Source organism: Schistocerca cancellata, chromosome 5 (assembly GCF_023864275.1).
Source record: "Schistocerca cancellata isolate TAMUIC-IGC-003103 chromosome 5, iqSchCanc2.1, whole genome shotgun sequence".
NCBI classification, from domain to species: Eukaryota; Metazoa; Arthropoda; class Insecta; order Orthoptera; family Acrididae; genus Schistocerca; species Schistocerca cancellata.
Window position 1 is genome coordinate 530598680 of NC_064630.1, and position 25985 is coordinate 530624664.

At 44.5% G+C, this 25985-nt stretch overlaps 1 protein-coding gene across 1 annotated transcript in view; it reads right to left on the reverse strand.

Moving 5' to 3' along the window:
* Positions 1-13205: 13205 nt before the first annotated feature.
* Positions 13206-25985, reverse strand: part of LOC126187702 (carboxypeptidase B-like) — a 153742-nt gene continuing 140962 nt past the window's right edge. Inside the window, exons 9-10 of the mRNA XM_049928944.1 lie at positions 24227-24311; positions 13206-13516 (exon numbers count right to left, since the gene is read on the reverse strand). Coding sequence (XP_049784901.1) covers positions 13308-13516; positions 24227-24311 — 294 coding nt within the window. The 3' untranslated portion in view covers positions 13206-13307. The remainder of the gene's footprint in view (positions 13517-24226; positions 24312-25985) is intronic.

Consider the following 25985-nt stretch of genomic DNA (forward strand, 5'->3'; position numbering starts at 1 on the left):
GAAAGCCGTCTGGCAGAATATTGCACCGAGCATAACTTAATCATAGCTAACACTTGGTTCAAGAATCATAAAAGAAGGCTGTATACATGGAAGAATCCTGGAGATAATAAAAGGTATCAGATAGATTATATAATGGTAAGACAGAGATTTAGGAACCAGGTTTTAAATTGTAAGACATTTCCAGAGGCAGATGTGGACTCTGACCACAATCTATTGGTTATGAACTGTAGATTAAAACTGAAGAAACTGCAAAAAAGTGGGAATTTAAGGAGATGGGACCTGGATAAACTGACTAAACAAGAGGTTTCACAGAGTTTCAGGGAGAGCATAAGGGAACAATTGACAGGAATGGGGGAAAGAAATACAGTAGAAAAAAATGGGTAGCTTTGAGGGATGAAGTAGTGAAGGCAGCAGAAGATCAAGTAGGTAAAAAGACGAGGGCTAGTAGAAATCCTTGGGAGAAGAAATATTGAATTTAATTGATGAAAGGAGAAAATAATAAAAATGCAGTAAATGAAGCAGGCCAAAAGGAATACAAACATCTCAAAAATGAGATCGACAGGAAGTGCAAAATGGCTTAACTGGCATTGCTAGAGGACAAGTGTAAGGATGTAGAGGCTTATCTCACTAGGGGTAAGATAGACACTGCCTACAGGAAAATTAAAGAGACCTTTGGAGAAAACAGAACCACTTGCATGAATATCAAGAGATGGAAACCTAGTTCTAAGCAAAGAAGGGAAAGCAGAAAGGTGGAAGGAGTATATAGAAGGTCTATACAGGGACGATGTTCTTGAGGACATATTATGGAAATGGAAGAGGATGTAGATGAAGATGAAACGGAAGATATGATACTGCATGAAGAGTTTGACAGAGCACTGAAAGACTGAGCCGAAACAAGGCCCCGGGAGTAGACAACATCCCATTAGAACTACTGACGGCCTTGGGAGAGCCAGTCCTAACAAAACTCTACCATATGATGAGCAAGATGTGTGAGACAGGCGAAATACCCTCAGACTTCAGGAAGAACATAATAATTCCAATCCCAAAGAAAGCAGGTGTTGACAGATGTGAAAATTCCGAACTATCACTTTAATAAGTCACAGCTGCAAAATACTAATGCGAAATCTTTACAGACGAATGGAAAAACTGGTAGAAGCCGACCTCGGGGAAGATCAGTTTGGATTCCGTAGAAATGCTGGAAGACGTGAGGCAATACTGACCTTCCGACTTCTCTTAGAAGAAAGATTATGGAAAGGCAAACCTACGTTTCTAGCATTTGTAGACTTAGAGAAAGCTTTTGACAATGTTGACTGGAATACTCTCTTTCAAATTCTAAAGGTGGCAGGGATAAAATACAGGGAGCGAAATGCTGTTTACAATTTGTACAGAAACCAGATGGCAGTTAGAAGAGTCGAGGGGCATGAAAGGGAAGCAGTGGTTAGGAAGGGAGCGAGACAGGGTTGTAGCCTCTCCCCGATGTTATTCAATCTGTATATTAAGCAAGCAGTAAAGGAAACAAAAGAAAAATTCGGAGTAGTTATTAAAATCCTTGGAGAAGAAATAAAAACTTTGACGTTCGTCGATGACACTGTAATTCTGTCAGAGACAGCAAAGGTCTTGGAAGAGCAGTTGAACGGAATGGATAGTGTCTTAAAAGGAGGATATAAGATGAACATCAACAAAAGCAAAACGAGTATAATGGAATTTAGTCGAATTAAGTCGGGTGATGCTGAGGGAATTAGCTTAGGAAATGAGACACTTAAAGTAGCAAATGAGTTTTGCTTCTTGGGGAGCAAAATAACTGATGATGGCCGAAGTAGAGAGGATATAAAATGTAGACTGGCAATAGCAAGGAAAGCGTTTCTGAAGAAGAGAAATTTGTTAACATCGAGTATAGATTTAGGTGTCAAAAAGTCGTTTCTGAAAGTATTTGTATGGAGTGTAGCCATCTATGGAAGTGAAACATGGGCGATAAATAGTTTGGACAAGAATAGAATAGAAGCTTTAGAAATGTGGTGCTACAGAAGAATGCTGAAGATTAGATGGGTAGATCACATAACTAATGAGGAGGTATTGAATAGGATTGGTGAGGAGAGAAGTTTGTGGCACAACTTGACTAGAAGAAGGGATCGGTTGGTAGGACATGTTCTGAGGCATCAATGGATCACAAATTTAGTATTGGAGAGCAGCGTGGAGGGTAAAAATCGTAGAGAGATGAATACACTAAGCAGATTCAGAAGGACGTTGGTCGCAGTAGGTACCGGGAGATGAAGAAGCTTGCACAGGATCGAGTAGCATGGAGAGCTGCATCAAACCAGTCTCAGGACAGAAGATCACAACAACAACAGTGACTGACGAGTGGTGGTGCATCAGTCTCTCGGCACCCCATGACGACATGTTTACGACGGGTAAGAGATCCTGAGAACGTGTTGGCCAGGTCAACAGCATTAACATTCTCCGCATCCATATAGGTCAGCACATTTTGGGCAAATATGCGGTCTTCCGTTACTTTGTCGAAAAATGACGTCATGGAGACCACGAATGTACGGCACAGTCAATAGCCTTAACATGTCAGGAATTTAATGCCTGCTCTATAAATTACCAGCTATGGGAACCAGAGGTAATCGTGTAACTAATGGAACCCTATTGCGCCAGGTTGTGAGCCCTTATACGATAACAGTCTGGTAACACTGCTTCTCCTCAGAACCTCCACACACAAATAGGATTTGCTTGAAAAGATGAAATGGCGCCACTGCTGCGCCCAGTGTTGTCATTGGGCGCATCGCTGTTGGAAGGAACTTCGATTGGCCATTTCTTGTTAACGCACGCTGTTTTGCTGTAACATGCTGGTTCCTGCTGAACCCAAAAGGAAACTGTTGAGTAAGGTCAGGTCACCAACTTTTAGCTGGGTAAACAAAGACCAGGTAATTTTCTCTAGGATGGCGAAGATTCCCCACCGCTTGGAAGCTGGAAAAGCAGCGCTGTCGCTCACAATAGCCATCAGCACCATCAGGAGGGACCATCTGGTTGGTTCAAATGGCTCTAAGCACTATGGGACTCAACATCTTAGGTCATAAGTCCCCTAGAACGTAGAACTACTTAAACCTAACTAACCTAAGGACATCACACACACCCATGCCCGAGGCAGGATTCGAACCTGCGACCGTAGCAGTCCCGTGGTTCCGGACTGCAGTGCCAGAACCGCTAGACCACCGCGGCCGGCCGGACCATCTGGAAATGATGTTACACTATAAGCTAAGAACCCCGTTTTGCATACATATGGGGTGTAACGGGTAGAAGTGCAGATCAGTGCACATCAGTGTGTCGGTTGTGTTTTCTCTGTGTCGAACAGTTTCCAATAAACACGTCACAAACTTTATGATCTGATGTTTTCTACACACACATACTGCACCCATAAGTGAACTATGCCTGTCAGTATAGATTAACCGTTCTACGTCCATGTATCCACACTTCAACACTTACCTGCTGCCCAGGGTAAAATAAGGATTAATGGCTTGCTCTTGCCACCTGTACCTCGAAGTATTAACTAACCTAAAAATAAATGAGTTGTAATGTTTATAACTATTATTCTGCAAATGATGTAAAAATTAGTGTGATGTTGTTCAGTACAGTGTCCTCAGTCGCCAATAGAAATATCTGCACTTATACCCATTACGCCTTTCACATGAAGTTTTCAAAGAGTAAAAGTACCACAACTGAAAATATTAACTTTTTAAACTGCTCCAGAATTTTGCTGACAGCATGAATTTAAATTTTTCTTCCAAAGACGTGTCGGATGTCAGTCAGTTCAACAGAAGTTTCTTATTGTTCTGCTGACATGGTCGAAGGCTGTGCAATATTAGTACACCGTTTTGCCACATTAAATTAAAGATATTTTTGGAAATTATTCTTCTGTAAAGACATACAGATCATTTATCTCATTCACCTGGGTCAAAGGTCAGTCTTCATTAGGATACAATCATCAGTTAATTAAATATGTAGAACGAAGCAAGTGTTTAGACCAAGGCTGTGACGAAGCAGCTGAGTAGCTATGCAATGGTGTATAAAATGGAATCAAGTCAGAATTTAAATTTAGTCCTTAAATGTGCTGTAGTGGCTACGAGGCAACTCAGGAAACAGCGCTGTATTTCGAAACAGTTCAAAACAGCTACATATTTTCTGGTCACAACACGAAACAATGGCAGGATTTTAAAAAAATTTCCGTGAGTACTAACCACCAAGGTAACGCTAAAGCGACCAAATCTTACGCGTTGGGCTGGTAGACAAGAAACCATCAACATACTTAAAAGGAAATTCATCGACACTTAAGGCTGTGCCAAACACAATTCGTAGGTGTAAGAAATCTAATGTACAGCACATAAGGCCCTACAGTCTATGTGTATCGCCTTTGCAGCTGCTTATAAAGTCATAGAAACGGTGCTGTCAGAAACAAAGATGGAAGACTAGGGCTTACCGTTCCGTCGACGACAAGATCATTATTCACAGACCGCAAACTCGGGTACGCGGAAAGATAGATAAGGAAATCGGCCGTATCCGTTTCAACGTGACCGTCCCGAAATTTTTCTTGAGCGATTTGGTGTAAATCACCAAAAACATCAATCTAGATGGCCAGAATGCGAGTCCAGGGTCTTACCACTACGCCAACTCCATGTGTTGCTCCTATTTTCAAAGAATCATGTGAAAGACTACTTAATGAAACTTTCAACATCTGTGAAAGATGGGACATCGAGTGTAAATTGTCCAACAAGTTAATTAAAGCAGTGGAGAAGCATTTGGCGAGGTTTAAGAGGATGACACGCTGACAAGACCGTAAATTGGTTTAAGGTAACACTTTGACATCTTTCACAGAAATTGACAACATTTATTCAGAGCCAAATAATTAGTTTCAGAGAACGAAATCTTATAGACTCATATCTAGCAATACTTTTTTTCATATCTACCACGTGTGACGGAGATCTTAAAAAAGTGAAGCACTTAAGTTTTTCAAAGACTTTTTCTCATGACATTTCCCTTCTGTTTAAACACACCTGTTGTTGATGAGAACTTCATCTCAAGTAGAAATATTAAAAAAAAAATGTCCGGTGTACAAGACGAGTTACCCTGACGGATACACAGCTGTCCTACATACAAAAACTATTGCTGTTATAAAAACTGAGCTCTCTTTGTCCAAGATAAATTTGTTTTTCTTTTAATATTTACGTATTACAGTGAGGCAGGCATGGTTATCCGGCTTGGCAGTACTATCAGTAGCAGAAGGATGGAGCGAATGTTGACAGATTTGTTTGATTCGTGAGAGAGTGTAACAGAAATTTTGAAAAATATTAAGTGGCAAAACTGGAAGAAAGACGCTGTGGTTGGTTGGCTTGTTTGCGGGAGGAGGCCGAATAGCGAGGTCATTGGTGCCATGTCAAGGAGGAGCTTGGAAAACTCCAAAACCCATCTTCCTGTGCAGAAGCCACAAACCTTGTTTAGTCCCCAAAGTAACTTTCCCGTAGAAATTGGTCAAATGAAATTCGTCTCGCCCAGAGGCATAGGAGTATTTTTCACAACATTCGCGATTGGAACAGGATCAGATCTTAATGCATGTTTCCATAAAAAATATCCTCCGTGAATCAGTTTACAGCGATTCTCAGCGTAAAAATAGAGAGGTAGATTTGTGTAAATCGATATTTAAAAAAGGAAAGCGAACGAAACACAGATTTTTCTAAAATAATTCAACATTTTGCACATACATGAAGGGGCGGAAACTCGTTTAAGTAATTTTTGTTTTATCGACGTCAGGCCGTGGTCCGAAGTCTATTTCCGTGTCTAACGTTTCGTCTACTACTGCTGGAGACATCATCAGAGGCTGTGAAGACTCAGACAGCAGTTGCAAACTTGAAAAAGCTCAGTTATCCGAACAGTTCAAACTCAAGTAGTCACGCCAACGAGTATTATGGAACTTGTAGTAGGAAGCAGTTGGTGTTGCTTTATTTAGCAGAAAGGTCAACAACTTTTAATCCTTCAAAAGGACAAGAACAACTTGAACAGAAAAGGAGAAAGAATTAAATGATAAATTGTGGCCTTAATGCTAAATAAAGAAAACAGTGTCAACTCTTCAGTACTACAAGCTCCACAACACACATAGGCACGAGTTCGTGGTCCTAGACAGCGGTCTGATGACGTTACGAGCCGACCTTATGCACGGATAAGTACAAACTGTTCGGCTTGATGTACTTGTGTAGGTTTGAAACTGATGTCTGAACCTTTATGGTCTCTGATGGGGTTTCCATCAGTAAGAGAAGTTACGTTATTCACAGAAACACTATTTGTACCACAGTCTAATGCCCGGAAAACAAACATCTCCAATGACGAAAATATTTGCCAAGATAGCCCGTATTTTATCATAATTTGTGTAAGACAAGAATTTACATCATTAAGCACATACATTTCATTAGCAATTTACATGGATATTAAAACTTACTTACTTCTTCGTTCTCGCATCCCTGCACGATTGCGACGCCGCAAAATGCCAAAAACTCATGAAGATGTGATTCCAGTTCAGCAGTATACAATACCATTCCCATATTAATATCCGTGAACTCTGGAGAACTTATATCGTTGGATTGAGAGGGGAGTTCCTATCCCATGGCGAGAGGGATTGCCGAAACTAAATATTGTCAATTTTTTTTTTCCTTTGTGGTTGTGTCAAGTCGTTGAGGTCTGGAACCCCAACAGAAAATGAGAGGAAATGGCTGATAGGGTACTAGCTGTCTGTCTCACTGTAAAACAGACAATATGGATGTTCAAAGAAAGTGTGGCAAAATTTTGTGAGTTGTTGTTGGGATCACTGCGCGAAGCAAGTAATTAATAATTTGTGTCAACGAACAACTACTCATTTCTTTATTTCAAGGTTCTAATTTTTGATTTGAGAGTCACTCTGTACACACACACACACACACATTTTGTGTATTATTCGCCCTTCCAGGAGTTTGCAGTTATTTTTGTTCCTCCGTTTCTTTGTCCTTATGCACTTTCTGTCACAACAAATATCAGTTATTCCTGAAGAAGGAAAGTCGCATACACTATTTGTGTGAGAATCGTTAAAGCTTCGTTCGGTGTGCATTCGTAATTTGAATTTGTTCTATAAAAAGAAGGACCTGTTAAATAAAAAGGAATAATATGATTTTTTTCAAAAAATCTTTCGACATGACATTGACTATTTCAGCATATTGTGAACACCTGAGTAATTCCCGAGCCTTTCCTTAAGAAATCAAATGTACAGTTCCTTAGCCTTCACTTAAAAGTAAATATGTTCTAGCATACATAGTAATTTCTTTGCTTACTACAGGGTAGGTCAAATAAAAGTGGCACAGACTATTTGAGGCAGCGTTAATGTAGGAGGAAAAGACCTACAATTACTTCCAAAAAGATGGAGCAACTGCCCATACAGCCAGCCGAATATTGGAGCACGTTCAGACAATCTTCACGCCTGACAGAGTTGTTATCAGAGGTCAGTCTGCTCGCGGCCCCAGCTGGCCACCCAGGTAAACTGTTAGTGCGCGAATAATTTGTGTGCCGAGCCCTCAAGTTTAATGTGCATCGCAACCACCCTCATAGTCTTCATCAACTGCAGCAGGACATTTCGGATGAGATTGCAGCAATTCCACCAGTCCAGTTTCGATCCACCTGCAGCAACTTGCTGACCAGGCACCTAAGAGATGAATGGTGGTCAGTTTCAGCTATAGTCAGGTTAGTACTGAAATTTCCTTTCCTTTGTTGTGTTCCTTTGTACTCTGGAACACTGTTCTCCGAGCCACTTTTATTTTCCGCATCCTGTATATGAAAAATGTTCCATTCTGTGCTAATAATTTTCTTTATGAACTCATGTACAATAATTACGTAATATTTTCTGTGATTACTGCAAGAAAAACGTTCTGAATCTCTAATCAGGAGAATCATCTTTGACTCTAGTTCAAATATAGCCTTGTCAAACTGTTAGCTGTGTTACTGTGTTTCTTTGGTAACGTATGTGACAGAAATTAAAACGTATATTAGCTCCTTTGGTAAATAATGGATCATTTCAATAAATACACTCCTGGAAATTGAAATAAGAACACCGTGAATTCATTGTCCCAGGAAGGGGAAACTTTATTGACACATTCCTGGGGTCAGATACATCACATGATCACACTGACAGAACCACAGGCACATAGACACAGGCAACAGAGCATGCACAATGTCGGCACTAGTACAGTGTATATCCACCTTTCGCAGCAATGCAGGCTGCTATTCTCCCATGGAGACGATCGTAGAGATGCTGGATGTAGTCCTGTGGAACGGCTTGCCATGCCATTTCCACCTGGCGCCTCAGTTGGACCACCGTTCGTGCTGGACGTGCAGACCGCGTGAGACGACGCTTCATCCAGTCCCAAACATGCTCAATGGGGGACAGATCCGGAGATCTTGCTGGCCAGGGTAGTTGACTTACACCTTCTAGAGCACGTTGGGTGGCACGGGATACATGCGGACGTGCATTGTCCTGTTGGAACAGCAAGTTCCCTTGCCAGTCGAGGAATGGTAGAACGATGGGTTCGATGACGGTTTGTATGTACCGTGCACTATTCAGTGTCCCCTCGACGATCACCAGTGGTGTACGGCCAGTGTAGGAGATCGCTCCCCACACCATGATGCCGGGTGTTGGCCCTGTGTGCCTCGGTCGTATGCAGTCCTGATTGTGGCGCTCACCTGCACGGCACCAAACACGCATACGACCATCATTGGCACCAAGGCAGAAGCGACTCTCATCGCTGAAGACGACACGTCTCCGTTCGTCCCTCCATTCACGCCTGTCGTGACACCACTGGAGGCGGGCTGCACGATGTTGGGGCGTGAGCGGAAGACGGCCTAACGGTGTGCGGGACCGTAGCCCAGCTTCATGGAGACGGTTGCGAATGGTCCTCGCCGATACCCCAGGAGCAACAGTGTCCCTAATTTGCTGGGAAGTGGCGGTGCGGTCCCCTACGGCACTGCGTAGGATCCTACGGTCTTGGCGTGCATCCGTGCGTCGCTGCGGTCCGGTCCCAGGTCGACGGGCACATGCACCTTCCGCCGACCACTGGCGACAACATCGATGTACTGTGGAGACCTCACGCCCCACGTGTTGAGCAATTCGGCGGTACGTCCACCCGGCCTCCCGCATGCCCACTATACGCCCTCGCTCAAAGTCCGTCAACTGCACATACGGTTCACGTCCACGCTGTCGCGGCATGCTACCAGTGTTAAAGACTGCGATGGAGCTCCGTATGCCACGGCAAACTGGCTGACACTGACGGCGGCGGTGCACAACTGCTGCGCAGCTAGCGCCATTCGACGGCCAACACCGCGGTTCCTGGTGTGTCCGCTGTGCCGTGCGTGTGATCATTGCTTGTACAGCCCTCTCGCAGTGTCCGGAGCAAGTATGGTGGGTCTGACACACCGGTGTCAATGTGTTCTTTTTTCCATTTCCAGGAGTGTATAATTATATTAGCTCCTTTGGTAATTAATGGATCATTTCAATAAACATAAGTCGTATTTAGGTAATAAAATTATTGGTTCTAAACCCAACGTAAATTTCTCCGCAGAACTTGGCATCCTAATCTCACGGGGACGCACAACAATAAAAATATAGAACTTGTAGGGTATGCTATTATACGAAATAAAATGTAATTAACAGAGATGCATCTGAAGATGGCAGCATGCTGCAGAAACGTGTCGTTGTAAAGTACGTGTAACTATTAGCCGTGACTGAAGCAGTAAATTGTGTTGTTCATAAAAACTTTTTGTGTGGTGTGTTTTATGAATTGAAGTTAGGAATGTAGTCCTCTACAGGCAGTTTAAAAAGCGTGTCACGTATACTTACAAAAGGTAGTATTCGTCAAATATAGAAAAATTGTTCACATTATGATATTTCCGGCAAGTAGTACCTGTTGAGATATGAGCCAACATGTCCTCTGATTCGTGAAAAAAAAATAAAAACACCTACATCCTTATGATTTGATTTTATTTTGTCGCTACCAGTTTCGACGCTTCATTGCGTCATCTTCAGGCTGTTTTGATGCGGTACAGGTTGATACGATCCCCATGCATAACCCCTCAGTTGCGAGCATTACTGGATTCGCAGATAATGTGTCAGCACTCCAACCATCAACTCTCAACTGTCCTCTGATTCTCATCTGTCTGTTACGTAGAAGCAGACACTATAGACATTGCTGTATGTGGTTACCACGCATCTTGATACATCCGTCAGTCCTTCTGCACACTGAATCATGCATTCTTTCAAAAACACGTGGCTCCATTCGAATTGCGACACTTGCATTCATCACTTACTCCTATAACGTCTGCACGTTGTCGGTAGGTTGAGCATTCACCAATGAATCAGGTTCAGTGAACATGAAGGCCATGTTAGCAAACCATCTCGACCAAACCATCTCCCAGAAACGTAACGGTGAGGTAGTGTCGTGTGACTCACAGAAAATGGGGTGGTGCCGCGTCATACACAAACTACAGTCATTGTCATTTTCAAGGCAAACGTTCTCAAATAACGCTGTTAATTCATCGTGCACAAATAGGTGATACAGATCACCTGTAAAGCAATTTGGTAAAGCGTGTGTTCCTATTAGTCTGTCACCGACAATTCCAGCCAATACCATACACTGATACTGAAGCGATCCTGACGTCTTATCTCCTATGTTTAGTCGAGCAGTCGCATATGCCCGTGTGTATTGTAGTAATTTACTATGCAATCTCTTGTGAACGTGCTTCATTTGCAAATAAAATGTGGACTGTGAATTGTGGATCTTCAACAGGCCATATCTCAACAGATATTGGTTTCTGGACATATCATTATAGGAGCTTTTCTTCTACTCTCGGCCAATACCTAACTCCTGTAGGAGTGATACTTTCTTAAACAAAATTTATTTTCCTAGATAAGTTCTTGGTACCTCCTAAAACCCACACTCTGTTTTTTCTGTGAACCACACGAACAGTCGTTAATTTGTGCACTCATTAGATGCACGTCTGTCTCTTCTCTAAGCTTCACAAGCTAGTGCAGAGCGCAATGTTCTACACGGTGTGGTTTTTCCGACCCATTATTTACACGATGCACGCACATTAACGGGATAACCTACGAATTACCTGAATCACCAACTCCTGCAGCGCGGACGTGCAGGAAGAGTTCACTGAGGTTCTGGAAGATACCGACAGGGATGTGGATCCACGCCGACCCTACTGCCCTGGCCAGCTGCGCTGAGTTTTTCGGTTGAGGATCCATGGTGCGAGTAGCCCGATCGATGTGGCCCCACAGGTTCTCAACTGGGTTTTAATCCGAGGAGTCTGATGGTCACGGGAGCACAGTAAATTCATCTTGCTGCTCTTCGGACCACGCGAGTTGTAGGGCGCGTTGCATCATCCTGCTGGTAGGTACCATCGTGCCGAGGAAAAAAAGAACTATGTAGGGATCGAGATGGTCTCCAAAGATGAAAGCATACTTGTGTAGAACCACTGTTCCTTTTAGAATGACGAGATCACGCAGGGAATAGCACGAAAACAATCCCCAGACCATAAAGCCCCCTCCTAGTGCGTGAGCCCTTCTGACGACGTTGTTGCAGGGCCGTGCACACGACCGGCCATCTATCCGATGGAACATAAAACGTGATTCATCAGGAAAGGCCACCTCTCAACACTCTGTGGACATCCAGTTGCGGTACCGGCGTGCAAATCCCAGCCTTCTTCGCCAATGATCAGCAGTTAGCATGGGTGCATGAACCAGGTGCCTGCAGCGGAGGCCCACACGCAGCAACATTCGCTGAACTGCCGTTGAGGAGTCACTATTGATAACCTCTTGGTCCATCTGGGCGGCAATTGCTCAAATGCACGCCTAGTTGCCCGTACACATCTCCGCAGCCGTAGTTCACTCCTGTCCCCGTGGTGCATAACAGATGCCTCGGCACCGGATTTGGATACCGTCATTTTGCAGCGCACGGTATACTTCAACCATGGCGGCACGTGAACAGTTTACAAACTTAGCCGTTTGAGAAATGCTTCAGCCCATAGCCTGGAAGCCAATGATCATACACCTTTGGACATCAGATATATCACTCCGTTTCCGCATTACGACAACGACTGCACCGTTTTCTCCGTGTCCCCCCCCCCCCCCCCCCCCCGATCACGCACTGTATACCCTCCACTGCTGCAAGCGCTGCACTTGCTGTGTTGCACGCTGAGGTCGATCATAGGCTGTGGTCACATTAATGTGACTAGACCGTGTATATATCTGTGACATTCGACTTTTTGATCACATTTCACCAGCATATGCAAAATTGTCCTGGCTGCGTGCAGACAAACGCAGAGATTTCCATACACTCTGTCTCATCTACTGCCTTATAAATGTACACTGTCCCTCATATCTCTCCTCGTCCTTAACGCTTATGTCTGAACAACATGATAGAAACACACGTTCCCATCATAATAAAATCCTCTCTGTTCCACTGCATCGCTCAGTCGCCTTCTCCAAGTCCTTTACAGTAGCGGGAACCCGACTCTGGAATAACCTCCCTCGGTATGTTAGAGAACTTAAAAACATATCCAGCTTCAAAAAACAGTTAATGACGTATCTACTTAAGCAACAGTAATTATTTCCTTTGTACACGAATGCACTTCACCTCATTACTTCCCTCTTTCCCCCTCCTTAAGTCTCCCTCCCCAAAAACTCGCTATATTAGTAAACATCTACTTTACACACCAAGATATTAATGTACATCTGCACAAATCTTCATTACTATTGCCAATTTTTCTCATGTTTATCATTATTATTTAATTTTTTTACTGTAACTATTATTACTTTTATCATAATTTGTATGTATAGTACCTGTCGTAAAAATACTGCCAGTACTTACTTTATTAGGTCTTAGTCATTATTCTTTATTCATATTGTGACTAGAGTAATCTAATTTTCTTATTTAAAGTATTGTCATGATGTAACTGTGATGTGTGAAATGCTGCATGTGTGAAACACTGGTCCGATGTAAGATCAGGTTAAATAAATAAATAAATAAATAAATAAATAAAATAAACTCATCGTTGTCATGTTACGAATGGAAGGTATATGATAATCTCTACATTACTGTTACTGAGAAATATTCATGATTGTTTATGAAGATAAGAACTTGCAGCGTTGTTAGTTCATTTATTTTCACCTCGCTGTTAGGATATAAGCGTAGTGACAGACACACATATGTTTCCTAGCTGCTTCAGACTAAGCAGCTCCGCTAATTGCTAGTAGCAGGGGGCTGCCACTGCCCTGAGACGGCGTCGGCCAGGACTTTGATGAGCTCGAAGGTCTCCGTGACAACTGGCCAGATGGCTGAGGGCTCCGGGTCGAATCCCGAGGCGCCCCCTTCGGGAAGCTCCAGAGTGTACGAGAAGCGTGCGCCTGGCACGCCCTTTGCGTAGTCACGGCTCGAGCCGGAAGAGAAATCTGCAAACACAACAAGCATCCTAGTTACAAAGGTTGCAAACTACATGGCGCATTCTCTATATTTCCTGTAACTGCTAGACAATTTCACTGAACATTTTTCATACCAGTGGACCACAAGGTGCAGTCCGTAGTTCTCCGCCAGGATTATATACACTCCTGGAAATGGAAAAAAGAACACATTGACACCGGTGTGTCAGACCCACCATACTTGCTCCGGACACTGCGAGAGGGCTGTACAAGCAATGATCACACGCACGGCACAGCGGACACACCAGGAACCGCGGTGTTGGCCGTCGAATGGCGCTAGCTGCGCAGCATTTGTGCACCGCCGCCGTCAGTGTCAGCCAGTTTGCCGTGGCATACGGAGCTCCATCGCAGTCTTTAACACTGGTAGCATGCCGCGACAGCGTGGACGTGAACCGTATGTGCAGTTGACGGACTTTGAGCGAGGGCGTATAGTGGGCATGCGGGAGGCCGGGTGGACGTACCGCCGAATTGCTCAACACGTGGGGCGTGAGGTCTCCACTGTACATCGATGTTGTCGCCAGTGGTCGGCGGAAGGTGCACGTGCCCGTCGACCTGGGACCGGACCGCAGCGACGCACGGATGCACGCCAAGACCGTAGGATCCTACGCAGTGCCGTAGGGGACCGCACCGCCACTTCCCAGCAAATTAGGGACACTGTTGCTCCTGGGGTATCGGCGAGGACCATTCGCAACCGTCTCCATGAAGCTGGGCTACGGTCCCGCACACCGTTAGGCCGTCTTCCGTTCACGCCCCAACATCGTGCAGCCCGCCTCCAGTGGTGTCGCGACAGGCGTGAATGGAGGGACGAATGGAGACGTGTCGTCTTCAGCGATGAGAGTCGCTTCTGCCTTGGTGCCAATGATGGTCGTATGCGTGTTTGGCGCCGTGCAGGTGAGCGCCACAATCAGGACTGCATACGACCGAGGCACACAGGGCCAACACCCGGCATCATGGTGTGGGGAGCGATCTCCTACACTGGCCGTACACCACTGGTGATCGTCGAGGGGACACTGAATAGTGCACGGTACATCCAAACCGTCATCGAACCCATCGTTCTACCATTCCTAGACCGGCAAGGGAACTTGCTGTTCCAACAGGACAATGTACGTCCGCATGTATCCCGTGCCACCCAACGTGCTCTAGAAGGTGTAAGTCAACTACCCTGGCCAGCAAGATCTCCGGATCTGTCCCCCATTGAGCATGTTTGGGACTGGATGAAGCGTCGTCTCACGCGGTCTGCACGTCCAGCACGAACGCTGGTCCAACTGAGGCGCCAGGTGGAAATGGCATGGCAAGCCGTTCCACAGGACTACATCCAGCATCTGTACAATCGTCTCCATGGGAGAATAGCAGCCTGCATTGCTGCGAAAGGTGGATATACACTGTACTAGTGCCGACATTGTGCATGCTCTGTTGCCTGTGTCTATGTGCCTGTGGTTCTGTCAGTGTGATCATGTGATGTATCTGACCCCAGGAATGTGTCAATAAAGTTTCCCCTTCCTGGGACAATGAATTCACGGTGTTCTTATTTCAATTTCCAGGAGTGTAGTACGCTACCTGCACTCGTTCACAAAACAAGTCACAAACTCTTTCTCTGTTGCTGCCCCCTCACCTCTAGGGCCACCTACAGACGACGCACTCTGTCCAGCATTAAATGCTTTGTTGCTTTTTAGGAGAAAGCTGAAGAATTTCCCTCATAAGTTTCCTCATAAATTAACGTATACGGACAGTTTTCGCTCTGCCGAACAGTAAAGCAAATCCCCCCAAAGTTCTCCCCTTTACGCTTATTTCTCTTCTCATTCCTCGCTCACTCGCTACTTTCTTTTCCCCCAGCTTCATTAATTGTGTTTTATCGTGTTTCCCTTTCTCGGTCTCTTCCGCCTCTTCCCTCACTTTAAATGCCACCAGCCTCCATAGCTTAAACCTGCCTTCCCGTAACTGCCTCCATAGTTGCACTTTTCGTGAGCGAATGAAAAAAAGTGTTCAGTCTACCTTTCTACACTGTAGTAATTACTAAAATTTTATTGTTAGTTGTATTAGATGTAACTTACAATATGCTTCTCGTAATGAATGCAGCAAAAAATATGTAGAACGTCTGGTTTAATGTAAGAGAGAGCCGGTTGGCCTCAATCTTGCAAAGTCCAATAAATTAATGAGAAATAAATAAAGAAACATAAATGCTTACAAATTGCAGGCAGTAGCTACAGGACGAAACACACTCAATTTCCGTCCCCATGGCTCCTACATTACCTGATCTAACTATCCAAGTAACTAACAGACTAAAATAACTCTGACTAATCATTGTCTGTAAACTAACATGGAAATCCTCAGCCACTAACCTTCCAAGAGGAAGTCCACAACAGACTAAAACTACTCGTCAGCCGACCCAAGAATTTCATCACTCTCGACACCTACAAAGCATTGATCCGACCGATATCCTGCAGGATAAAATACAATACATTACAAGGATTGTATTTCAGCCTGCATGCTTATAGCACACGTTTAGGCATTATGTTACTTGTGTCAGTGGTCACAGCCGTTGCCTCCATTGCTATAATGCGGGTCACAACCCCGCATGGGTACCGTTACATGTATATGCTGTGACGTGGCATCGAACATTTTTGCTTGACAACGGCGTAACGCTTTAATCGCAGTAACAGAATAACAACTTCTAAAGACATTGAAAAATAACTTCATTTAAACAAATCGTGCAGGCTGAAGACATAAATCACAAAAAGTAAATTATTTACGCTGGTCGAAAAATCAGCATTTCTATTGTCAACTTGTAATTCACTGGCACCAGTGTCTTTTATTTCACACTCGTAATGGAAAATTTGGAAATTTGTGGTAAGGTCTTATGGGATCAAACTGCTGAGATCATCGGTCCCTAAGCTTACATACTTCTCAATCTAAATTAAACTTACTTACGCCAAGGACAACACACACACACACACACACACACACACACACTTGGCCGAGGGAGGACTCGAACCTCTGACAGGGGGAGCCACGCGGACCGTGACGAGGCGCCCTAGATCGCGCGTCTACCCCTTGCGGCACAGCACTCGTAATGGTTGTTCAGATGACTTTCTAGTAACAGGATATACTGAGACCTTGTATATGCAACACATCTTAAGAATGATGAAATTACAATATCCGTTGTTACATTTACATACTAGGCAGGAATGGATTTTGGTTCAAATGGCTCTGAGAACTATGGGATTTAACTGGTGTGGTCATCAGTTCCCTAGAACTTAGAACTACTTAAACCTAACTAACCTAAGGACATCACACACATCCATGCCCGAGTCAGAATTCGAACCTGCAACCGCAGCGGTCGCGCGGTTCCAGACTGGAGCGCCTAAAACCGCTCGGCCACTCCGGCTGGCCAATGGATTTTACAAGCCCAATGAAATATCAGTTTTCCGAGGGTTGGTTGGTTCACATGAACTGTTTCTGTAAATAAACTTATTACTTCAATCTATTTCTGTATGTGGAAGACGAAGCACCTGCTGCCTCGGGAATTGGGAAGAAAATGAGCGCTGGGAAATGGAAAAGAGGTGGCGTGGGTATTTTCTGCAGCTCACCACTGTTGCGAAAAGTGAAAATAAAGAGGACCTTCTAGATAGGGACTCGACCCCAAGCTTCACCGCTCGGTAATCTTTCCATACAGCCACCCACTGCCTTGTAACTACGCAAGCACAAATGCCTCGGGCCTCGCCCGACCCGCATCGCAAATGCTGTTTTCTTCTAAACGCTTGGCCACTTGGAGCTCCCACATCTGTACTTTCAATTCTCGTCAAGGCATGCACAAACATTAAATCTTAAGGAAATCGGTAACCAGGAAGAGGTAGGATTTATTAGTAAGTAGCAAATCTGCCAGGAACATTTCAGCATTTCTTAAGCAGCCCAAGTCGACTGTTTCCGGTGTGACTGTTATAACACCCCCAATAACAGAAACCCCAATAAACAACCCTTAGTTGAAAAAGAAGTAGGAAAATTAGTCATCCTGACAGTGACGGCAGCTACTGACGACAAAATTTACACCTGTGATAATTTAATCAACGGAAATGTCATGTGAGGCCGGCCGGAGTGGCCGAGCGGTTCTAGGCGATACAGTCTGGAAGCACGCGACCGCTACGGTCGCAAGTTCGGTTCGAATCCTGCCTCGGGCATGGATGTGTGTGATGTCCTTAGGTTAGTTAGGTTTAAGTAGTTCTAAGTTCTAGGGGACTGATGACCTCAGAAGTTAAGTCCCATAGTGCTCAGAGCCATTTTGCCATGTGAATAATAATATTTATCACGAAATAGAGACTGAATGAAAGAATATGATAGGATGCGAAACAAAAACATCAAAGAAAGAATTGCAAAATAATTAATAACGAAGGTGAAAGTCCAGATGGTAAATAGAAGAGAGCTGTAGCAGCATCGAAAAGGAAGTTCGATTTGACTACAATGTTACACGGAAATGGAAATAGCTTCAGTTGCTATCTAGTTGCTCTATAGTACTATTGCGATAGCAGCATGCATTTAAGCGCAACTGTGTTGTTTTAAGCTATTCGGAAGTTTGAAAATTTTGCGATATAGACTGAAGTATTATTCAGAAGTCATACAAAAGCAACATAACGGGATACGGAATACGCGACGAAATTAAATCGTGTGGGATTTGTTATGGGACTTAGCCTTCGTGATACTGAATAAGCACGAACATTCAAGGACATTGAAAAAGGAAGATCGCCGACAGAAAAATAATTATTAGTCTCGAGTAGGTAACAGACAAACGCAAACATGAAGAACGTACAATTGCGCCGAGTCGTCAGAAGTTGTCGTCAACGACAGGATTACTGATGCAAATGGAAGCAATTCACTGAGTGAGAAATCGGTGTGCGTGCTCAGTGTAGGGACAATTAATTACAAGGAACAATAAAACTGGATTCAAACTTTAATTCTTCGTGTCGCCTACATAACTGAATAGACATTATCATGTGTATTAGTGATAATTAATTGACTATTAGAACATTAGTAAGTGAAAAGTGAATTCATGCTTATTTAGCAATGAACAGTCATCGATTTGTCCCAATATTACGACGCATTCTGAACATTGCTTAAGTATACGTTATCTCTGGAGTTACGTCGTCTAGTTATTGAACACGCGACGTAGCGACGTCTTGACGACGGAATAACAAGTGGTTCAAGTGGCTCCGAGCACTATGAGACTTAACATCGGAGGTCATCAGCCCCCTAGGCTTAGAACTACTTAAACCTAACTAACCTAAGGACATCACACACAGATTTACATAGATTCTGTTCGTGTGCGCCGGTCGCGGTGGCCGTGCGGTTCTAGGCGCTGCAGTCCGGGACCGCAGGACTGCTACGGTCGCAGGTTCGAATCCTGCCTCGGGCATGGTTGTGTGTGATGTCCTTAGGTTAGTTAGGTTTAAGTAGTTCTAAGTTTTAGGGGACTGATGACATAAGATGTTAAGTCCCATAGTGCTCAGAGCCATTTGAACCATTTTTTTTTTGTTCGTGTGCGGTTATTGCATTTAGTGTAAAATAAATATTGTCCGGGCGCCTCTGGCGCCTACGTCTCCAGTGACTGAAAACACGGATTGCGGAAGAATCGGCGTCACCTGTAGGTGTTCCTTGTAAAGCGACGGAGTAGAGAGAGTGGGGACTCGTCCACCTGCTCTTCAGTTTACAGACTTCATAATACGATAACCATGGTACATGCAGTTTCCAGCCATAGAGGAAAACCTACAGTCAGAATTATCTAAACAAGGGACTGGCCAGGATCTACCACAAAGATGGTGTCTGTAAGGTTTTGCTGAGAAGGAGAATTATACTCCAGTTCTAGAAAATAGTTACTAATAGTTTTGAGGCAGCCAGTTCGGTGATATTTAGAGCAGAGAGCGGGAAGCTAGGGTTTTTTCAAGAAGAGGAAAAAGTATCGGGAAGCAGAAGGAGGAATTGGACGACAGACGAAAAGTGGCTTCTCCCAAGAACAGTCAGAAGTGGCGAACGAGTGCAAACTCGGGCATCAAGCATCCATTCGACTGATACGACGGTAAAGTCCTGAACCATTTCATTTTTTTCTCTTTTTTTGGACGAGTATGGTTGGACAGAAAATACTGAGGCATCCTAGCGTAGGGAACGACGCAGTAATAAGAGTAAACTGAATGGAAATTTCGAGAGCTGGGGTGACGAAAACAAGACTTTTCCAAGTGAACACAGATCAACGATGTTAATGTAAATAAAAGCTAAATTTTAATTTTTATTTATATTCACGTGGTTCCTTTTCTATACTCAGTCTTTGTTTTTGGTACTCTTAATTTTGTGTGGTCGGGGCTGCTTGTTGTAATGTCCGTGTATTGTTCCTATCCAACGAGAGAAATGTCGATTTTTGAGAATGAAGTAGCCCGAAGGGCTAAGTAAGTTTACTAAAACAGTAGTTCCTGTCTAACAGGGTTGTCAAGAAGAAGTTTTGGCTGGCGACAGTAAACAGAAGAAGGATAATTTGCTACTTTAATGAGGTCTGTGAATGGTGTCTGAAGGGAAGGTAGTTTTTAGAAAGAGTAAGAAGCTGGAATGCCCATCATATGTTTTCGTCAGTACAGTGAAGTAATCACTACCTTCCTAGTTTTTTATAAGATTTCAATATGGATGTCAGTGAACTCTTAATGAGGAGAAGAAGAAGGAGGAGGAGGAGGAGGAGGAGGAGGAGGAGGAGAAGGAGGGGGTGGAAGAGATAGAACGAGATGTTTAAATCCTCACCAGTTATTGCGTGCGGAACTGTCTTATTGCATCTATCTGCACTGAAGCGCCTAAGATACTGGTACAGGCATACGTATGCAAATACAGAGATATGTAAACATGCAGAATATGGAGCTACGATCGGCAAGGCCTACATAAGACAACAAGTGTCTGGCACAGTTGTTAGATCGGTTACTGCTGCTACAATAGCAGGGCATCAAGATTTAAGTGAGTTTGAAAGTGGTGTTATAGTCGGTGCACAAGTAATGAGACACTGCATCTTGGAGGAGGCCATGAAGGGATTTTCACGAGTGTACCGTGAATATCAGGAATTCGGTGAAACATCAAGTCTCCGACATCGCTGCGGCCGGAGAAAGATCCTGCAAGAACGGGATCAACGAGGCAGAAGTGTAGCCCTTCCGCAAATTGCTGCAGATTTCAATGCCGGGCCATCAACAAGTGTCAGCGTGCCAACCATTCAAGAAAGATGAAAGTAATGGGAAGTAGCAGGAATGAGAACAACGTGAAACTTAACATCATAATTGGGAATCACGAAGTGGACAACGGTAAGGAAGTAATGGGAAGTAGCAGGAATGAGAACAACGTGAAACTTAACATCTGTCAAAGAGGGCATTCTAGGTCAAAAGAAACCTTCTAGTATCAAACGCAGGCCTTTTTTTGAAGAAGAAATTTCTGAGAATATACGTTTGTAGCATTGTATAGTACTTAAAGGTGGACCGTAGGAAACACTGACAACAAAATTACAGAACATAAACGTCTCTTGCAAGCAGGCTAATAACTCCGAATTGCTTGTTCAAGGAAAAAATTATTTAATCATCGTCCTTGAGAGTGAACTAATTTCTCATGCTCTATTCCAATCCTTGTCTTCCTCTACACTACTTCTAATACCATGGGAGTTATTCGATGGTGTCTTAATAGATGACCATTCGTCCTGTCCCTTCTTATCAATGTTTACCATATATTCCTTTCCTGCAGACAACCTCTTTATCTCATCAGCCCACAAAATTTCCAATGTTCTTCTGTAGCACTACGTTTCAGGTGCTTATATCCTCTTCTGTTTTAGATTTGACCAATCTAGCTGCCGCCTCGGTTCTTGAACTAAGACCAGCTGCTGTTCATCGATCTCTGTAACAGAAAGCCGCTGTCCTCCGCCACTACCCGAATCTGAATCTTCTCTTGATTATTCCAGAACAGAATGTTTTCTGTACCGCTCTTCGAAACCGAATGTCCTCTGTACTCTTTCGTTTCTCTAACTCTGGCTTCTCAACATGAGTAATTCCGCCAAAAGTAAGCGTCAGGCAACCATGGCTCCTCCTTATTTGTTTCACTTTTCAGAAGAAGGAAAATGTTCCACATGACTCCCCTCTCCTCGTCTTACGACGCTCAGGAAGAACCTACCGTATGTAGAAATTGCAACACCAAGAAGCAAACGCATTAATTCAATTAATTTGATACCACAAGTTAGGTACATAACAACTAACAAAAGATTACCTTTTCAAATCTGTACATATCCTTTGAGTCCTACTATTCAGTATGCAGTATACGCTTCAATTAGAGCTGCTATACGCCGTGGCAATGAATCAATAAGGTTCTGAATACGTTCCTGAGGGATTTTCCTCCACGCAATTTGTATCGGAGCTCACAAAGCCGTGGCACCAGTTACTGGAGGACCGTGACGCACCAGGTGCCGACCAACCATATCCCAGACATGTTCGATGCGCGACATGTCTGGCAAACGTGCAGGCCAGGGAAGCGATGATACCCGTCGCACTTCGAAGAAGATCTGCACATTCCTCGCTATATGTGGCCGGGCATTGTTATACTGAAATGTGGCCTGTGGAGGTGCCTGAAGCTGGGGGAGTACCTCAGGCTCCACAACCTCCATTAGGTACCCGTTGCTGTTCAAAGTGCCCAAATGCGTACGAGGCGAGATCGGTTGTTGTAAGGTGTTTGTCCGCTATGCCGCTCCACAATGCAGCCCTCCAGGTTGCGCTCACCACTGTACCGCCAGACACGTATGTGGCCATCACTGTAGGACACGTCGAAGCGGGACTCACCCGAAAAGATTACGTGTTGCCACTCAGCACCCCAGTGAAGGTGTTCCCGTCCCCGTAGCAGTCGGATGAGCTTGTGGTCTCTGGACAATGGAAGCCGACGTAATGGTATTCGTGCAACCAGTCCAAACTGCAGCAGACGGCGACGATCCGTCGATGCTGACAAGTTCACACCTGTTGCAGTGCTCCAGCGACGAGCCAACATTGTGGATGACGCTGTACAGTTCGTAATCGCCATGCGGACAAGATGACGGTCATCCCGTGCTGTGGTCATATTCCGTGGTCCAGTTCCCGCTCGTCGCTGCGTACGACCTTCTTCTATCCACTGCTTCCACACAGGCATCACTGTCATAGCAGCATGGCCTGTGCGAGCCGAAATGTCACGGTATGACAACCCTGTTTCCTCGAGAGCGATCATTCTGGCCCGTTAGAACTGGCTCACATGCCGATATGGCTCCCCTTGACGTCGACGATGCATACTGGCACTTACTGTATTGTTTCCACCTTGTGTGACAGCTCTGCACCGACTACACTAGGCGCAACACCGACCCTGTCGGACCGACACGAGAGGGCTCTGCTCGGCCTACGTGTACGCCATCTCACTGAAAAACGTATCACGTATTGCTTGCACATCCGTCGCCAAATCCACCAAGTGTGGCGCTATTCGGGTAGTTCCTTCTCGGTGTTGCACTTTTCACATACGGCAGTGTATTAGCGGCCAATAAGGGCTCTAGTCTCGGTGTTAGCATGTGAGATGTGTGCAAAATGCTCTTTTCCCCCTACCATCCTGCTTATTTTTTGAAAATGTCTCAAATCTTCCCACCATTTTGGTAAATGCCTTTGTGCTGGTATGTCTGTCAGGGCGTAACTTCCCACTCAATAAGCAGGCTGTCAACCTGTAACAGGCGCCATATGTCGCCTGGGAGTGTAAATGGTCATTACCTTCTGAGATCTCGTTTCTAGTCTGGAGCCATGCAGTCTGCAAGAGGCGTGCCTTCACCATTAATCAGCAATGTGGCCATCTCGCTGCATACTGATGAGAACGTATAATGACAGACCCCTGCCGTGCCTGTAAACCGACCATCCTGGGAAGCATCTCTTCTGAATGTATTACGCGAAGGTGCTGCATTGTCTTACTGACATAAAGAGAGCCGCCCTGCCCTAAGGGCTACACGACTCACGAGTGAAACTCAGCCATCCGGACATAACATCAAACGAAGGAAAAACTATTATTTCAATAAGATATAACTTTCTTGTTCCTCGACTTGTTAAGAGGAGTACCGAATTCTCCATCTAAACTGTATTAAAAGGAGCTAACTACGGGAGTGGTTGCAATTTTTTCTGCTCTGTTCACAGTGAAATTATTGGGTGGAAACCAAACTTAACTGGCCTTTAATTACAGAAGGCGGATATCTCGTCCAAAGTGCAAGTAGCAAAACACACGACAACATCTTCCCATGTTCCTTTTCATCTGCCTCATTGTCTTTGACGATAGATTGAATTTTTACATATGCTGGATCGGGAAGGAAGGGAGGGGTGCCGACCCAAGTTATCATTTAACAAAGGTGTACATACAAAGCATCTAAAGTAAACAATGGCACACTTCTCTCCTAGAGGTTGGTTATATTCGCAAACATTTAGCAAGCGGCAAATGCCAATGGACAGTTTGTAAAAGCAAAATGACACGCGAGAGGTCTGACATTTCTCTTTCACAGAGTTTATACGGCCGACGAGAAACTGTAGCGGGAAATCGGTTTACGGAAAACCGGTTCTGGAAGCCCCGCGTAAACGAAGTGACTGACATAGGCAGAGCGCTGCAGCAGAAGCCTCAGGCGGTGCTGTGCTGTGCTTTACTCACAGAGGACGTTGGCGGAGCTGCCCACGGTGTACTGGGTGCCGCGTACTGCAGCCAGCGCAGCGGTCGCCGCTATGCCCAGGGCGTGCTGCAACACACCAGTCAGCAGTCACATCTCTTTTCCGTACAAACAATACGAATTATTATATTCCATCTTGGCGTGGTGGTACAGCAACCTTCTATCGCTACTATAAATAAGAAATAAAATAAAACACACTCATAGGTTGCAGAATGTTCTTTATTAACTTAAGAACGACGCGTTTCGCTCGGATAGAGCATCATCAGGTTATGTTAAAAATCAGAAATTTTCTGCCAAAAAGCATTCGTCAAGAAGGCATGATACCGCATAAAACGCATTAAAAGGCAAGCTCATGGAGGCGTTGCTATGCCTGTTATCGTCTCCATAAGTTTGTCTTGTAGTGCGTTTTATGCGGTATCATTCCTTCTTGACGAATGCTTTTTCGCAGAAAATTTCCGATTTTTTAACATAACCTGATGATGCTCTATCCGAGCGAAACGCGCCATTCTTAATAAGTTAACAAAGAACATTCTGCAACCTACGAGTGCTTTATTTTTAATACAAACAATACAGTTTGTAGTATTAGTACTAGAAATAAGAATAATCTCCACAGACATTTAAATGAACTTGTTTTGATCTAGAAAAATGTCTCCAGAATGAGATTTTCACTCTGCAGCGGAGTGTGCGCTGATATGAAACTTCCTGGCAGATTAAAACTGTGTGCCGGACCGAGACTCGAACTCGGGACCTTTACCTTTAGCGGGCAAGTGCTCGGGTAGCTCAGTTGGTAGTGCACTTGCCCGCTAAAGGTAAAGGACCCGAGTTCGAGTCTCGGTCCGGCACACAGTTTTAATCTGCCAGGAAGTTTCATATCAGCGCACACTCTGCTGCAGACTGAAAGTCTCTTTCTGGAAACATTCCCCAGGCTGTGGCTAATCCGTGTCTCCGCAATAACCTTTCTTTCAGGAATGGTAGTTCTGCATGGTTCGCGGGAGAGCTTCCGTAAAGTCTGGAAGGTAGGAGACGAGGTACTGGCAGAAGTAAAGCTGTGAGGACGTGGCGTGAGTCGTGCTTGGGTAGCTCAGTTGGTAGAGCACTTGCCCGCGAAAGTTAAAGGTTCTGAGTTCGAGTCTCGGTCCGGCACACAGTTTTAATCTGCTAGAAAAATGTCCGTTACTCAGGAACTTGTTTTCAGTCATTTGACAACTGTCCAGGAGTCATACATACGTAGCAATAACCCTGAGTTCGGTGTGGGGCGGCGGTGGGGTGAGTGGACTGCTGTAGCCTGTTGTGGGGTTGTGAACCACTGAGGGCTACGACGAGGACGAAGCCGTCGTTTCTAGGTCCCCGGTTCAATTTAAGTTCAGTTTAAGAAGAGCCTAAAGGAGTTATTGATTCTATTCTATTGACGAATTTCTTAGCAGAACCGACTGATGTGTGTATATATTAGCAATCGTATCGATTAATGCGAGCATTAAATAAAATTTGACTTTTGTGCAACTTCAGTGCAGTAATCTGATCGAAAGTGTCCAGACACGCGTATGTAATGCTGTAGAATGGAATGAAGACTATGAAAATTCGTGCCTCACCGGGACTCGAACCCGGATTCCCCGCTTATCGCGAGTGGTCGCCTTACCAATTGGATATCCAAACACGACCCACGGCCAGAGCCAAACTTCCGTATGTCGTCAAGTATGCGTCTACAACTTGTACACCCATTATCTATATTTCCGTACAGTTAAG